This window comes from Scyliorhinus canicula, chromosome 20, assembly GCF_902713615.1.
Source record: "Scyliorhinus canicula chromosome 20, sScyCan1.1, whole genome shotgun sequence".
NCBI classification, from domain to species: Eukaryota; Metazoa; Chordata; class Chondrichthyes; order Carcharhiniformes; family Scyliorhinidae; genus Scyliorhinus; species Scyliorhinus canicula.
In genome coordinates, this window is record NC_052165.1 from 21611505 (window position 1) to 21630164 (window position 18660).

General features: G+C 53.1%; 1 protein-coding gene across 4 annotated transcripts in view; it reads left to right on the forward strand.

The window, feature by feature from the left end:
• lrriq1 (leucine-rich repeats and IQ motif containing 1) overlaps positions 1-18660 on the forward strand; it is a 281000-nt gene that overhangs the window by 216680 nt on the left and 45660 nt on the right. For all 4 annotated transcript variants that reach the window (XM_038780687.1, XM_038780683.1, XM_038780684.1 and 1 more), the window contains exon 23: positions 7594-7692. In XM_038780687.1, the coding sequence (XP_038636615.1) occupies positions 7594-7692 (99 nt within the window). The remainder of the gene's footprint in view (positions 1-7593; positions 7693-18660) is intronic.

The following is an 18660-nucleotide window of genomic DNA, read 5'->3' on the forward strand; positions in this document are numbered from 1 at the left end:
GACAACAGCTTGCATATATATGGCATCTTTAACATAATGAAATGTCTTGAGACGTTTCACAGAGCATTATCAAACAAAATTTGACAACAATTACACAATTATAATGCAAGGCCAGTAACCTTTGGTCAAAAGGTCATTGTCCTTACGATCCCAGGACATACAAGGCTATGGCCACATGCTGGAAAATGGGATTAGATTGTTAGTTGGTTGTTTTTCACTGGCACAGACACAATGTGTCGAAGACCCTTGGGGGGGCAGCGCCGGCCCTAGGGTTGCTGGCGCCCCGGGCAAGCTGAACTTCGGCGCCCTTCGGGGGGGGGGGGGCCCCGGAGTGACCACCGGCGAGCCTGGATCCATCCGCCATGTTTGTGCGGGGCATGCGCTGGTTGGCAGCGGCCCAAGTTGCCGGTACCTTGAGCCGGCCCTGGGGGGGGGTGGAGACTGGGGAGGTAAATATACATTTGGGTGCCGGAGAAACAATTACAGTGGGCAATACTTGAATGGGTTTGGTGTTTATGTTGTCGCTTGCTTCTCGCTGCCGTCTCGCGCTCACCTCCGCTTCTGCCGTTCCTCCCGTCTTTCATCTTTATTCTCCTCGTTCCCTACTGGAAATGCCATGTCCGTTATTGTATCCCGTGCCTTCCTTCCAGCTCTCATTTCCCTGCCTCCCTCCCACCTCCCTGGTTCTCCTCTCTTGCTCACTGTCTTTTCCCTCCTCGCCCCCCTTCCTGTGGTTCGCCTTTCTTTCCTCTTAGGTTTAGCTGACCCCCCCCCCCCCCCCCCCGCCCCCTCTCCCGGTCTATCTTTCCCTCTCATGCTTTGGCTACTTTCCCCTGATTCTTGGCTACCTGGTTATTCTTCCGCTTGTTCGTTGGACACAAACAGGTCCCGGAACAATTGCGTGAATGGCTCCGATGTTCTGTGGAAGCCGTCGTCTGACCCTCGGATGGCGAATTTGATTTTCTCCATTTGGAGAGATTCCGAGAGGTCAGACAGCCAGTCTGCAGCTTTGCATGGTGCTGCTGACCACCAGCCGAACGGCGGGCGATCAGGGAGGCAAAGGCTAGGGCGTCCGCCCTCCTCCCCAGGAATAGATCTGGCTGGTCCGAAACCACGAAGACCGCCACTTTCAGGCAGGCTCTACCCTCATCCCTAACACTTTGGACATAGCCTTGAAGAAGGCTGTCCAGTACCCTGCAAGTCTGGGGCAAGACCAGAACATGTGGGCGTGGTTGGCCGGGCCTCCTTGGCACCGTTCACATCTATTCTCCACCTCCGGGAAGAACCTACTCATACGGGTTCTTGTTAAGTGGGCTCTATGTACCACCTTTAGCTGCGTTAGGCTGAGCCTTGCGCACGTGCAGGTGGAGTTGACACTATGCAGTGCTTTGCTCCAGAGTCCCCACCCTATCTCAATCCCCAGGTCTTCCTCCCATTTCTTTCTTGTTGCGTCCGGTATGGTGCCGGCCCTTTCTATCAGTCGGTCTTACATGTCACTACAGTTTCCTTTATCTAGTATGCTTGCGTCCAGTAGTTCTTCCAGTAGTGTCTGTCGTTGTCTCCTTGCGGTTGTGGGTATGTCCTTGTCTCCTTTCGTAGGAAGATTTTGAGCTGTAGATCGTTCCCCCGGCGAGCTGGCAATTCTCTGTCAGTTCGTCCAGTGTGCGATCCTGCCGTCCGTGTATAGGTCCCTGACTGTCAGTGTCCCTCCGTCCTGCCCCCACCTTTTGAAGGTGGTGTCAGTCAGTGCTGGTGTGAACCTATGGTTGTTGTAGATGGGAGCTTTGTCCGACATTTTGGTCAGGCCAAATTGCTGCCGTAGTTGGTTCCAGGATTGGAGGGTGGCTGTCACCACCGGGCTGCGGAGTGTTTTTTGGGGACCTCCCTCCGGGCCGTCGCCACAGCAGCACTCCCATCCCCACCCAAAAAAACACAACCATAATATGATAGAATTCTTCATTAAGATGGAGAGTGAAGTAGTCGAATCCGAAACTCGGGTCCTGAATCTAAATTAAGGAAATTATTGAGGGCATGTGGTGCAAGTTTGCAAGGATAGATTACCTCTTACTAAAAAGGTTGCCATGGATAGGCAATGGTTCATATTTAGAGAACATGTGCATGAATTACAACAATTATTCATTCCTGTCTGGCTCAAAAATAGATTTTGAGAATAATATTGCAAGGAACATAGAAACTGACCATAAAAGCTTCTATAATTATGTGAAGAAAAAAGATTACAAAAGAGGGCACAAATGACCTCCCAGAAATGTTAGGAAACCAAGGGTTCAGTAAGGGGTAGGAATAGAGGAATTTATTATTAGTAAGAAAATGGAAAATGTTGCTGGGGAAATTAATGAGGTTAGAGGCTGACAATCACCATGGCCTGATAATCTGTATCCCAGAGCATTAAAGGAAGTGACCCTGGAAATATTGGATGCATTGGTGGTCATATTCCAAAATTCTATCAACTCTAGAGCAGTTCCTACAGATTGGAGGGTGGCAAATGTGACCCCACTGTTCAAAAAGTGAAAGAGAAAAAACAGAGAATTGCAGACCAGTTACATTAGTAGTTGACGATGCTCAACTCTATTATAAAAGACGTGAGAACAAAACATTTGGAAAGCATTCACGGGATTCAAAAAACCAGGATGGATTTACGAAAGACAAATCATGCTTATAAATCTACTGAAGGTTTTTGACTTGAAGAATAGATAAGGGAGAACCAGTGGATGCGGTGTATTTGGATTTTCAGAAGGTTTTTTATAAGGTCCCTTATAAAGAGGTTAATGGGCATAAATAAAGAATAGAGGGTATTGGTGTGGATCGAGAATTGGTTAACAGACGGAATAAATGGGTCTTTTTCCGATTGGCAGGCATTGACTAATAGGGTACCGGAGGGTCAGTGCTTGGGCCCCAGCTATTCATGATATATATAAATGGCCTGGATGAGGGAACTAAATGTAACATTTCCAAGTTTTCTGATAATACAAAACTGGGCGGAGTTGTGAGGAGTATGCAAGGAGGCTTCAGGGTAATTTAGACAATTTCAGTGAGTGGTCAAATACATGGCAGATGGGGTACAACATGGCTAAATGTGAAGTTATGCACTTCGGTGTGAAAAACAGACGAAGAGTATTTTTTTGAATGGTGATATAAACAGAAGTGTGGATGTACAAAGGGATCTGGGTTCCCTTGTACACCAGTCAATTAAAGTGGAGCTGCAGCGAGCAATTAGGAAGGCAAGTGGTATGTTAGCCTTAGAACATAGAACATAGAACGATACAGCGCAGTACAGGCCCTTCGGCCCACGATGTTGCACCGACATGGGAAGTCAAAAACTAAAGGCCATCTAACCTACACTATGCCATTATCATCCATATGCTTATCCAATAAACTTTTAAGTGCCCTCAATGTTGGCGAGTTCACTACTGTTGCAGGTAGGGCATTCCACGGCCTCACCACTCTTTGCGTAAAAACCTACCTCTGACGTCTGTCCTATATCTATTACCCCTCAATTTAAGGCTATGTCCCCTCGTGCTAGCCACCTCCATCCGCGGGAGAAGGCTCTCACTGTCCACCCTATCTAACCCTCTGATCATTTTGTATGCCTCTATTAAGTCACCTCTTAACCTTCTTCTCTCTAACGAAAACAACCTCAAGTCCATCAGCCTTTCCTCATAAGATTTTCCCTCCATACCAGGCAACATCCTGGTAAATCTCCTCTGCACCCGTTCCAAAGCTTCCACGTCCTTCCTATAATGAGGCAACCAGAACTGTACGCAATACTCCAAATGCGGCCGTACCAGAGTTTTGTACAGCTGCAACATGACCTCATGGCTCCGGAACTCAATCCCTCTACCAATAAAGGCCAACACACCATAGGCCTTCTTCACAACCCTATCAACCTGGGTGGCAACTTTCAGGGATCTATGTACATGGACACCGAGATCCCTCTGCTCATCCACACTGCTAAGAATTTTACCATTAGCCAAATATTCCGCATTCCTGTTATTCTTTCCAAAGTGAATCACCTCACACTTCTCTACATTAAACTCCATTTGCCACCTCTCAGCCCAGCTCTGCAGCTTATCTATGTCCCTCTGTAACCTGCAACATCCTTCCACACTGTCTACAACTCCACCGACTTTAGTGTTGTCTGCAAATTTACTCACCCAACCTTCTGTGCCCTCCTCTAGGTCATTTATAAAAATGACAAACAGCAACGGCCCCAGAACAGATCCTTGTGGTACGCCACTCGTAACTGAACTCCATTCTGAACATTTCCCATCAACCACCATCCTCTGTCTTCTTTCAACTAGCCAATTTCTGATCCACATCTCTAAATCACCCTCAATCCCCAGCCTCCGTATTTTCTGCAATAGACGACCGTGGGGAGCCTTATCCAACGCTTTACTGAAATCCATATACACCACATCAACTGCTCTACCCTCGTCTACCTGTTCAGTCACCTTCTCAAAGAACTCGATAAGGTTTGTGAGGCATGACCTACCCTTCACAAAACCATGCTGACTATCCCTAATCATATTATTCCTATCTAGATGATTATAAATCGTATCTCTTATAATCCTCTCCAAGACTTTACCCACAACAGACGTGAGGCTCACCGGCCTATAGTTACCGGGGTTATCTCTACTCCCCTTCTTGAACAAAGGGACCACATTTGCTATCCTCCAGTCCTCTGGCACTATTCCTGTAGCCAATGATGACATAAAAATCAAAGCCAAAGGCTCAGCAATCTCTTCCCTGGCTTCCCAGAGAATCCTAGGATAAATCCCATCAGGCCCCGGGGACTTATCTATTTTCACCTTGTCCAGAATTGCCAACACTTCTTCCCTACGCACCTCAATGCCATCTATTCTAATAGCCTGGGTCTCAGCATTCTCCTCCACAACACTATCTTTTTCCTGAGTGAATACTGACGAAAAGTATTCATTTAGTATCTCGCTTATCTCCTCAGCCTCCACACACAACTTCCCACCACTGTCCTTGACTGGCCCTACTCTTACCCTAGTCATTCTTTTATTCCTGACATACCTATAGAAAGCTTTTGGGTTTTCCTTGATCCTACCTGCCAAAGACTTCTCATGTCCCCTCCTTGCTCGTCTTAGTTCTCTCTTTAGATCCTTCCTCGCTTCCTTGTAACTATCAAGCGCCCCAACTGAAACTTCACGCCTCATCTTCACATGGGCCTCCTTCTTCCTCTTAACAAGAGATTCCACTTCTTTGGTAAACCACGGTTCCCTCGCTCGACCTCTTCCTCCCTGCCTGACTGGTACGTACTTATCAAGAACATGCAATAGCTGTTCCTTGAACAAGCTCCACATATCCAGTGTGCCCAACCCTTGCAGCCTACTTCTCCAACCTACACATCCTAAGTCATGTCTAATGGCATCATAATTGCCCTTCCCCCAGCTATAACTCTTGCCCTGCGGGGTATACTTATCCCTTTCCATCACTAACGTAAAGGTCACCGAATTGTGGTCACTGTTTCCAAAGTGCTCACCTACCTTCAGATCTAACACCTGGCCTGGTTCATTACCCAAAACCAAATCCAATGTGGCCTCGCCTCTTGTTGGCCTGTCAACATATTGTGTCAGGAAACCCTCCTGCACACATTGTACAAAGAACGACCCATCTAATGTACTCAAACTATATATTTTCCAGTCAATATTTGGAAAGTTAAAGTCTCCCATAACAACTACCCTGTTACTTTCGCTCTTTTCCAGAATCATCTTCGCCATCCTTTCCTCTACATCCCTAGAACTATTAGGTGGCCTATAGAAAACTCCCAACAGGGTGACCTCTCCTTTCCTGTTTCTAACCTCAGCCCATACTACCTCGGAAGAAGAGTCCCCATCTAGCATCCTATCCGCCACCGTAATACTGTCCTTGACTAGCAGCGCCACACCTCCCCCTCTTTTGCCCCCTTCTCTGAGCTTACTAAAACACCTAAACCCCGGAACCTTCATTACAAGAGGACTTGAGTTCACAAGTAGGGATGTCTTACTGCAGTTATTTTGGGTCTTGGTGAAACCACATCTTGAGTATTGCATGCAGTTTTAGTCTCCCTACGTAATAAAGGATATTTCTGCTACAGAGAGAGTGCAGAGGAGGTTCACTAGGCTGATACTGGGGTTGGCGGGACTGTCCGATGAGAAGAGATTGGTTTAACTGGGCCTGTATTCACTGGAGTTTGGAAGGGTGAGTGGAGATCTGATTGAAATGTGTAAAATTCTAACTGGGCTGGACTAGTTGCAGGGTGGCTGTTTTCCCTGGTTGTGAAATCTAGAACTAGGGGACAGGATATAGCATAAACCATTTAGGACTGAGATGAGAAAAGATTTCTTCACTCAAAGGGCCGTGAAGCTATGGAATTCTCCACCACAGAAGGCTGTGGAGGCCAAGTCATTGAATGTATTCCATAAGGAGATGGATTTTTTTTTAGATTTTAATGGCATCAAAGGGTATGGAGAGAAAGTGGGAATATAGCAATGAGATCGAAGATCAGCCATACTGATTGGCAGAGTAGGCTCGAAGGGCTGAATGACCTACTCCTGCTCCTAGTTTCTATGTTTTCTCATACAAATCTTTTACCTCACTAACTAATCCATGCAGAGTGCCAATGCCTGTTCTGGTGTTTGAGAGAGATGGATTTACATGGTGATACATTCTCAGGAGAGATTTTCTTCCCTGAGGTCTATGGCAGGAACATCCTCCTCGAGTAAAGAGAAAAGGGGTGAGGGTGGATGATCAAACCCCAGGACACTTTATGGAAGATTGGACTGGAGTGGTGGTGGGAAATAGTGGGAGAATGTGGGAGGTTGGAGATTAAAGACCTTGTGCTGATGGATCGTAGGCCTTGGCAAGGGGAGGAGAATGGGACAGTGAATGCCCGGAGTTGGGAATGTGGTGCAGGAAAGTCAGAGGTCTGGGGAGTGAAGGCTGGATGCCAAATCTGGTAGGGCAGGGCGAGATCAGATGGGGGGAAGGTGGCAATGGGGGCATGCTTGATTGTGGATGGGTGGTTACCCAGGGAGGCAAGGTGGATCCAACAGGCAAGTGAAGAATCAGTACTTGTCTTGGTTTAGCTACCTAGTTCCTCCCGGTTCAGTTGATCTAACTGTCACAGTTACATCTCAAATGGGGAATCTCGTTATGCTATTTAAAGTGCCAACCCCACTTCTTGGAGCAATATGAAATGAAGTTGGGAAGATGATGAATTTAAACAAAGTGTGGCCTGTGAATTGAAGAAAGGAGTGATGGAGTACGTGACAGTTTTGTAAGAGATAGGATGTGAAAAGAGAACAATGTTTGTCACTGTTTAAAATAATAAAATGTGTTGCAGTCTGCCCTTGAGATTATATGCTGGAAGTTGTGTTGGAATTCAGATCCCTTTTAATTGTTCTTTGTAGCTGTAATTTGGAACAATGTCAACTTCAGTGGATCCATTATAAATTAAATGGACCATCTGGTACTTGTGAGCTTTCAGCAACTTGTTAGTTTCCTGCCATAAGAATTATTCAGTCAGGTTGAAGTTGTAAATCTGATGTTTTTCTCCTGTCCTTGCTCTAGATCCAGTGGTGCGACTTGCCTTGTTCAAGAATAAGAAAAATAAATATTCTCCTGTGAAGCCAAAGAAAAAGATATGCAATCGTGTGGAATATTTCAGAGGTAAAAGAAACTACGAGTTGTAGTACCAATATTTTGAGGCAGGTTTTAGGTCAAATGTTTATTAGTTTCAGTCCTTGTTAGAGAAATAATTGGTGTGATCTACCGGCCGTATTGCACCCGAATGGCGGCATAGCCAGTACATGCCGGGATACCCCTCTTCCGGGATCCACCCGGCTTGCCACGCCTCGCGAGATCTAACGCGACCTCACGAGACATCACAATCTGAATCCCGCCCATTGTGAGTGGGATGAGCTATCTGGCAAAACTGCATAAAAGAGCGAGACAGTGAGTCTGACCCTAATATGCGCTCACCTGACCTGCCGAGGCCCTGGGATCTAACCCCTCCGCCTTGGAGACCTCGGGCGAGTGCCATTCAGTGCTGGACCCCACAAACAAGGATCAGATGGAACAGCACGTGGGGGCTCTCCCATGGGATTGGGCAGAGTGCACCTTGGCACTGGTGCCACCTGGGTGTAAGCCTGACACTGCCAAAGTGCCTAGGTGCCTGCCTGGCAATGTCCAGTGTCAGAGATCGGGCCTGGAAGTGCCCAATTCGTGTGAGGTGGGGTGCAAGGGAGCACGATGATCCCCTTATAAGTGAGTTGGGGCTTTTGGGAGGTTCCAGAGTCATGTTAGTTTGGGAGATCAGGACACCATTTAAAAATGACGTCCCGATCTCTTCCTGCACTGCGGAGTTCCAGCACGCAGAGTTCCTCGTGCAGGAAACAGAAACGGGACAAAATGTGGCCTCGCTGCATGTTCCCCGAATTGCAACAAAATCCCAATAGATAGCAGCTCGGGAAACACCCAGCTGAACGCACAAGGTTCTCTTTCCATTTGGTTAGATCGCACCCAATGTGTTATAACTTAGCCTTTACCGTAATGCAAAATGGGTCATGTTGCATGGATCACCAAATATTTTGTTCTATTGCATTTAGCAAACAATCGATGTGACTTAGTTTTATGCACTGCCGGTGAGACACATTTATGCTGCATTGTCTTTTGCATAATATTTTATTAAAATCATTGTTCACAGTGAGAATGATGTAAAAGGTACATACACTTTTGTCACTTACGGATTTGTGCGAAAATGTCAATATTATTCAGAGATCATCTATATAAGGATACAGGGCGGGATTCTCTGATAATCGGCACGATGGCCGGGACCCGGCGGCAAAAACGGTGCGGATTACTCTGGCGTCGGCCCCCCCCCCCCCCCCCCCCCCCCCCAACGGTGCAAATTCTTCAGCCTAGAATGGGTTAGTAGTGGCGTGATGCCATTCGTGACGGAGCCACCCGCCGCAGATGTGCGGCGTTACAGCACAAAAGACGCCGTTCAACCTCCCCCCCTCCCCCCCCATCCCCAAGATCTGACAAGATGGCTGCCCACCGCGCAGCCCCAAGGTTCCAAGAGCGCGACATCGAGGTGCTCCTGGACGCAGGAGAGCAGAGTAGGGAGGCCCTGTACCCCGGACACGGCCGCAGGGTTGCCCCACGCTCAGCTGATGCCTGTGGAGGGAGGTGGCAGAGGCCGTCAGCGCTATGGCTGTAACACCACCGACAGGTGCACAATGCCACAAGGTGAATGACCTCGTCAGGGCAGCCAGGGTGAGTACCCACCCATCCCCCCTCCGATGTGCGGCACACCCCAAGGTGCAACCAACCCTAACCCTAACGTGCTGTGTACCTATGCAATATACGCACAACTGCTGGCCTGCATGTATATCACTGGCTAACACTGTTGCCCTTTATCCCTGCCACCCACCCGCCCGCCCCCGCACAGGAGAAGCACGCACACAACAACAGGGAGCATGAGAGGACCGGAGGGGGCCCACCTGATGAGAGACCACTCAGCGTTCATGAGGAGAGGGCCCTGGAACTGGCAGGCGGACCCGAGGTTGCCGCAGAGGTCGGGGGCGCACAACCAAGTGAGACCCCCCACGGCCCGTCCCCCAATATCCCCCATATCCCCCCTCTCCCCCATTTCCTCGATCACCGCCTGCGTGTCCAACCATGTATGCTGTTTTGTGTATTGCAGGACCAAACGTCAAGGCACCCATTCCCGCGGATGCCAACCGCCCACAGGACGCCCAGGGTGGCCACGAGACAGGGGCAGGCCCGGAGCAACACGGAGCCAACTTGTGCGAGTGCAGCGACGCAGGCATGTTACACCCAGCGATGAGGGGAGAAGCCACAGGCCCCAGTCGCAGCTGTGCCAGGACACCACTACGCAGGACAACCCTACCCAGGACAACCCTACCCAGGACAACCCTACCCAGGACAACCCTACCCAGGACAACCCTACCCAGGACAACCCTACCCAGGACAACCCTACCCAGGACAACCCTACCCAGGACAACCCTACCCAGGACAACCCTACCCAGGACAACCCTACCCAGGACAACCCTACCCAGGACAACCCTACCCAGGACAACCCTACCCAGGACAACCCTACCCAGGACAACCCTACCCAGGACAACCCTACCCAGGACAACCCTACCCAGGACAACCCTACCCAGGACAGCCCTACCCAGGACAGCCCTACCCAGGACAACCCTACCCAGGACAACACTATCCAGGACAACACTATCCAGGACAACACTATCCAGGACAACCCTATCCAGGACAACCCTATCCAGGACAACCCTATCCAGGACAACCCTATCCAGGACACCGCTATCCAGGACACCACTATCCAGGACACCACTATCCAGGACACCACTACGCAGGACAACCCTACCCAGGACCACCCTACCCAGGACAACCCTACCCAGGACAACCCTATCCAGGACAACACTACCCAGGACAACCCTACCCAGGACACCACTACCCAGGACACCACTACCCAGGACAACCCTACCCAGGACAACCCTACCCAGGACAACACTACCCAGGACAACCCTACCCAGGACACCACTACCCAGGACACCACTACCCAGGACACCACTACCCAGGCCACCACTACCCAGGCCACCACTACCCAGGACACCACTACCCAGGACACCACTACCCAGGACACCACTACCCAGGACACCACTACCCAGGACACCACTACCCAGGACACCACGACCCAGGACACCACGACCCAGGACACCACGACCCAGGACACCACGACCCAGGACACCACGACCCAGGACACCACGACCCAGGACACCACGACCCAGGACACCACGACCCAGGACACCACGACCCAGGACACCACGACCCAGGACACCACGACCCAGGACACCACGACCCAGGACACCACGACCCAGGACACCACGACCCAGGACACCACGACCCAGGACACCACGACCCAGGACACCACGACCCAGGACACCACGACCCAGGACACCACGACCCAGGACACCACGACCCAGGACACCACGACCCAGGACACCACGACCCAGGACACCACGACCCAGGACACCACAACCCAGGACACCACGACCCAGGACACCACGACCCAGGACACCACGACCCAGGACACCACGACCCAGGACACCACGACCCAGGACACCACGACCCAGGACACCACGACCCAGGACACCACGACCCAGGACACCACGACCCAGGACACCACGACCCAGGACACCACGACCCAGGACACCACGACCCAGGACACCACGACCCAGGACACCACGACCCAGGACACCACGACCCAGGACACCACGACCCAGGACACCACGACCCAGGACACCACGACCCAGGACACCACGACCCAGGACACCACGACCCAGGACACCACGACCCAGGACACCACGACCCAGGACACCACGACCCAGGACACCACGACCCAGGACACCACGACCCAGGACACCACGACCCAGGACACCACGACCCAGGACACCACGACCCAGGACACCACGACCCAGGACACCACGACCCAGGACACCACGACCCAGGACACCACGACCCAGGACACCACGACCCAGGACACCACGACCCAGGACACCACGACCCAGGACACCACGACCCAGGACACCACGACCCAGGACACCACGACCCAGGACACCACGACCCAGGACACCACGACCCAGCACACCACGACCCAGGACACCACGACCCAGGACACCACGACCCAGGACACCACGACCCAGGACACCACGACCCAGGACACCACGACCCAGGACACCACGACCCAGGACACCACGACCCAGGACACCACGACCCAGGACACCACGACCCAGGACACCACGACCCAGGACACCACGACCCAGGACACCACGACCCAGGACACCACGACCCAGGACACCACGACCCAGGACACCACGACCCAGGACACCACGACCCAGGACACCACGACCCAGGACACCACGACCCAGGACACCACGACCCAGGACACCACGACCCAGGACACCACGACCCAGGACACCACGACCCAGGACACCACGACCCAGGACACCACGACCCAGGACACCACGACCCAGGACACCACGACCCAGGACACCACGACCCAGGACACCACGACCCAGGACACCACGACCCAGGACACCACGACCCAGGACACCACGACCAGGACCCAGGACACCACGACCCAGGACACCACGACCCAGGACACCACGACCCAGGACACCACGACCCAGGACACCACGACCCAGGACACCACGACCCAGGACACCTGTACACAGGACAGCCCTACCCAGGGCACACCTGCCCAGGACAGCCCTACCCGGGACACTACCCAGGACACCCCTACCTGGGACATGGACACACATGACATCGAAAGACAGGACAGTGACACACAGCGGACGGGTGGACACGAATCGCCATCTCAGGGGACCATGGATTCTGGGTCGGACGATGCTCATGACACAACACCACTGCTATCTCCAACACCCTCCACCATCGCAGAGACACTCACCTCGGTTGGGCATTTTAGTGATGAGGCTTCTGGTACACTCACTGGTGCGCACAACACTGCCGTACCGGTACAGCAGGTGGGTAGGAGCAGCAGAGGGGCCGGGAGGTTGGAGGGCATCCTGGCACAAGCAAACATCTGCCGCCCAGACGAGTCCCGGGTTCCTGGAGTTACCACACCCACCCATAGACCCGATGCAGTCACCAAACCAGGGACGATCGAAGGGGGTGACGTCCGGCTTGTGGCGGTCTCCAGACGCAGGTGGAGGAGTGCACCCGCGTCCAGGAGCTTGGAGTGGTGCCAGACATGCGTGCCACCCAGTCCGAAACCGCACGGGTGGCGTCCGCAGTGAAGGCAATGGGTGCGACAGTGCCAGACATGGGGAGCAGTATGCAAGGCCTGGGGCTTTCCGTGCAGGCGGCGTCTGTGTCCCAGGACATGGCTGCCCTCTCACAGGAAGCCATGAGCCAGAGCCAGCGGTAGATGGCAGAGGCGCTCAACGGCATGGCCCTGTCTCAGCAGGCCATGGCCCAGTCTCTGCAGGCAGTGGCCCGGTCTCAGCAGGCCATCGCTGAGGGCATCGGCGCCATTGCCCATGTGCTGTCCAGCGTCGCCCAGACACTGACAGGGATGGCCAACTCCCTGAGCTCCATGGCTGCAAACTTGCAGACCCTTGTCGATACTAGGGCGGGCCTCCAGGACTGGCAAGGTGTCGGGGGGGGCGTTGGATGGCCGGTCTGTTCGTGCCCCCGACCCATGTAGAGGCCCAGGGGCCATCGGGCACCCCGAGGGAGGAGGGGGTGCTGGGGCCTGTCCTGGGTCCCCCTGTAGGGGAGGTCCCGGAACACCGCGGCACCTCGGACTCCTCCCCCCTTCCGTCCCAGGTGCATCTGGTGGGCAACGGGCAGGACAGGCTGGCAGCTCGCCATCCCAGTCGCCGGAGCCGCAGCCTGGCCCATCTAGGCCGGGCAGCCCCAGGAAACGGCCGCCAAAGTGATCCCGTGTCACAGGGCAGGAATCACAGGAGTCCACCCCCAGTTCTGCTGTACCGTTTGGGGAACCACCTAGACGTAGTCAAATGGCCCGTAAGGCCAAACAATTACACACTGAGTAAGTTCAGTAAGAAGTCTTACAACACCAGGTTAAAGTCCAACAGGTTTGTTTCAAACACGAGCTTTCGGAGCACGGTTCCTTCTTCAGGTGAATGGAAAGGCTTGTTCCAGAAATGTTTATATAGACACAGTCAGAGATGCCCCGGAATGCGAGCACCTGCAGGCACTCAAATCATCAAAGATGCAGAGAGAGAGGTAACTCCAGGTTAAAGAGGTGTGAATTGTCCCAAGCCAGTTCAGTCGGTAGGCCTCTGCAAGTCCAGGCTTGTTGGTGGGGGCCGAATGTAATGCGACATGAATCCCAGATCCCGGTTGAGTCCGCATTCATGCGTGCGGAACTTAGCTATAAGTTTTTGCTCAGCAATTTTGCGTTGTCGCGTCTCCTGAAGGCCTCCTTGTAGAATGCTGACCCGGAGATCAGAGGCTGAATGTCCTTGACTGCTGAAGTGAAGTCAAGGACTTCAGCAGTCAAGGACATTCAGCCTCTGATCTCCGGGTCAGCATTCTACAAGGAGGTCTTCAGGAGACGCGACAACGCAAAATTGCTGAGCAAAAACTTATAGCTAAGTTCCGCACGCATGAATGCGGACTCAACCGGGATCTGGGATTCATGTCGCATTACATTCGGCCCCCACCAACAAGCCTGGACTTGCAGAGGCCTACCGACTGAACTGGCTTGGGACAATTCACACCTCTTTAACCTGGAGTTACCTCTCTCTCTGCATCTTTGATGATTTGATTGCCTGCAGGTGCTCGCATTCCGGGGCATCTCTGACTGTGTCTATATAAACATTTCTGGAACAAGCCTTTCCATTCACCTGAAGAAGGAGCCGTGCTCCGAAAGCTCGTGTTTGAAACAAACCTGTTGGACTTTAACCTGGTGTTGTAAGACTTCTTACTGTGCTCACCCCAGTCCAACGCCGGCATCTCCACATCATGACTGAGTAAGTTGGCACAGGTGCAGGGCACAGGCGAGTTATAGGGGTGCGAGTTATAGGCACGTGTATGGACTGTTTGTCATTAAAATCATTTTCACACATACTAATCTGTCTTTGTGCTCTGTCCGAAGCGTGCGGGGGTGTAGAACATAGACATAGAACAGTACAGCACAGAACAGGCCCTTCGGCCCTCAATGTTGTGCTGAGCATTGTCCAAAACCAAGATCAAGCTATCCCACTCCCTGTCATTCTGGAGTGCTCCATGTGCCTATCCAATAACCGCTTGAAAGTTCCTAAAGTGTCCACAGCAGGCAGTCCATTCCACACCCTAACCACTCTCTGAGTAAAGAACCTACCTATCCCTCTTATATCTCCCACCCAAAATCTTATAGTTATGCCCCCTTGTAACAGCTACATCCACCCGAGGAAATAGTCTCTGAACATCCACTCTATCTATCCCCCTCATCCTCTTATAAACCTCTATTAAGTCGCCTCTCATCCTCCTCCGCTCCAAAGAAAAGCCCTAGCTCCCTCAACCTTTCCTCATAAGACCTATCCTGCAAACCAGGCAGCATCCTGGTAAATTTCCTTTGCACCCTTTCCAATGCTTCCACATCCTTCCGATAATGAGGTGACCAGAACTGCACACAATACTCCAAATGTGGTCTCACCAGAGTCATGTATAGTTGCAGCATAGCCCCGCGGCTCTTCAACTCAAGCCCCCTGTTAATAAACGCTGACACATTATAAACCTTCTTCACGGCTCTATCCACTTGAGTGGCAACCTTCAGAGATCTGTGGACATGAACCCCAAGATCTCTCTGTTCCTCCAAGTTCCTCAGATCCCTGCTGTTGACCCTGTAATCCGCATTTAAATTTTTTCTACCAAAATGAATCACCTCGCACTTATCAGGGTTAAACTCCATCTGCCATTTTTCAGCCCAGCTCTGCATCCTTATCATTGTCTCTTTGCAGCCTAAAACAGCCCTCCACCTCATCCACTACTCCACCAATCTTGGTGTCATCAGCAAATTTACTGACCCACCCTTCAGCCCCCTCCTCCAAGTCATTGATAAAAATCACAAATAGCAGAGGACCCAGCACTGATCCCTGCGGTACACCGCTGGTAACTGGTCTCCAGTCTGAAAATTTTCCATCCATATAGGAGGGATGTAAGACTGCGCCAATACATATGAGTCATGTACACTTCCCTGTTACCGGGCGCAGACGTGCAGGATCATCATGCGGTGGTCGCACCCCACCTGAATGTTCATGGAATAGGTTCCCCTCCTACTGGTAAACAAGGCCCTGTTATCTGCAAGTGGCCGCACGGCGACATGCATCCCATCGATCGCGCCCTGGACCATGGGAAACCCGGCCACGGCAGTGAAGCCCGCTCCCCGGGCATCCTGGCTGGCCCGGTCCTTAGGGAACTGAATGTAGCGGTCTGCATTCAGTCTGTCACTGCCCGGATGCACCGGTGCACCGATGCCTGCGAGATGCCGGACAGGTCCCCACTCGGCGCGCTGGAATTACCCCGTGGCATAAATGTTCAGGGCCACCGTGACGGACACGGCGAGAGGGTGTCCTCTCCCCCCCCCCCCCCCCCCCCCCAGTGCCACACGGTGCCAGGTGTGCCATCAGGTGGCAGATCTGTGCCACGGTTTCCCAGCTCAACGACGACATGTCATCATTGCCCGTACCCCCCACTCCCCACCCCCCCCGGCAGCCAGGTGCCATGGGCTGCATGGGCACAACTGTTGGAGGCTGGCACCTGGCCAGGCGGACGACCTCCCTCGTCCTCTCCCCTCACCCCGGCACACTCCCTCTCCCCCCTCCCCAGCACTCTTCCCCCTCCTCAGCACTCACCCTCTCCCCCCTCCCCAGCACTCTCCCCTCCCCGACACTCTCCCCCCTCCCCGGCACTCACCCTCTCCCCCCTTCTCCAGCACTCGCCCCCCCCTTCCCCGGCACTCGCCCCCCTCCCGGCACTCATCCCCTCCTCGGCACTCACCCTCTCTCCCCGGCACGTCCTCTCCCCCCTCCCCGGCACTCACCCTCTCCCCCCCCCTCCCCAGCACTCGCCCTCTCCCCCCTCCCCAGCACTCGCCCTCTCTCCCCTCCCCGGCACTCACCCTCTCCCTCCACCCCGGCACTCACCCCCCCCCCCCCTCCCCAGCACTCGCCCTCCTCCCCCGGGCACTCGCCCTCCCTCCCCGGCATGCCCTCCCCCCTCCCCTACATCCGCCCTCCCTCCCCGGCATGCCCTCCCCTGCACTCGCCCTCTCCCCGGCACTTGCCCTCTCCCCGGCACTCACCCTCTCCCCCCTCCCCGACACTCGCCCTCCCTCCCCGGCACGCCCTCTCCCCCCTCCCTGGCACCCGCCCTCTCCCCGGCACCCGCCCTCCCCGGCACTCGCCCTCCCTCCCCCCCCCCCCCCCCCACCCCCCACCTGTCACCCCCTCCCCCCCACCTCCAAACACAGACTGCGGCCACGCCATCACTTCTCCTGTGGCCACTCCACGCCATGATCTACCTCCATGGTGTCCGGCATCAAGCATTAGCACTGGTTGACGCCGTTACATAAGGTGGTTTAATTTACCCGTGGTCACGCCGGTGGGACTTCAGCCCATCCTGCCGCGAGAATTCGTGCAGCCCCGGGGTCCATAGTGCGTCTCCGGTCCCTGCCATTCTACGAGGCGGGCGGCGCGATTCACGCCTCGCCGACTTTTGGGGGGTCGGAAAATTCGGAGGACGGCGGGGGCGCCGGGGGGGTTTGCAAATCCCGCCCACAGTGTCTGTTATCCAAAAACCGGCAATGTCCGAAAACTGGAAAAAACTTAAATTTTTTAAAACCATGCATGAATTTAACTGTTATTTGATGAGCAAAATAAATTACCGGCTTGTTCAGCTAGGTGCCGCATTGCTGTGTTTGTGTGCTGACAAATTATCGGTTTGGAACGCCTGTCCTATCCCGTGGTCTGAGCAACCTTAGAAACCACCTGACCCAGCTTGGCCCGGTCCGCCCTGACCTGAACTGGCCGACCCCAAAATAGGCCGTTTCTGAGTATGTTCCAGTCGGGGTTATGGGATTTCAGATAGGTGCCTGGGGTTTTTTTGAGGTCCTGTGTCAGTAGGAGTGCTTCGTCAGCTGTCTGCTGGTGGTGTTCTTTGAGGAGGATGTTTTGCTTGCGGAAATCAAAAGGTTCAATATGTGCTAGCAGTGGAAGCCACTCAGCTGTGTTGGTCTCAGGGTTCCAGAGATAATTCTCGTGACTTCCCAGAGGTTGAGATGTCATGTTTATGTGACATGCCTGAACCAGGTTGAGCAGCAATACTTTGCTGTTGGATCGCGCAGGACAAATGAAGCAGTACACAGTGTGTTGGCGCAATGCCCCAAATGTACCCTCCAGTTTCCGTGTGAGATTCACTCTCATTTTGACCTTAGCTCCAGCATTAAGGAGATGTTGCCAGTATGTCAGCAGACAGTCAAGGGTGATGTCGGGTTATTTTGGCCTTGGGTTGTGGTGAGTGGTTGGCCATAAAACTGGACTTGAGGTTCTACCCTGTCCTTTGAGTTGTTCAAGTGGAAGGCTGAAACAACAGCCTTGATAGTATTTGGTCAACGTCTCCCATTTCTGAAGTAGGCTTCCAAAGAACAGTGTTTAATCACCTGAAATTCTTTAGCATGGAAAGCCTGTGCCAAATCATCAGCTAATGTGAAGAGCTGTGACTTAGTAGAGGTGTGGATGTCACTAGTACATACGGTATGTTGAAGAGGTCTGATATGAGAATGATCCCTTGGGAACCGTGTTGGTTTTGCATGAGTGGCTGATTTGATCTACACGGTTGTGGTGAATGTAACTTGATAATTCACACTGTATCTTTGTAAGCGCTGTAGCGTTATCCGACCACTAGGGGGAGTAGCTCTGGGAATGCTCAGGAGTTTGTACAGGGCTCCACCCTTGGCTCCGCCCACGACTCCTCCCCCTTGTGCTGCTGTATAAATACCCTTGTCCCGAGTCAGCCTGCAGTTCACCGAGAGTTCATCAACGGGTAACAGGCTGGCTCTGTAGT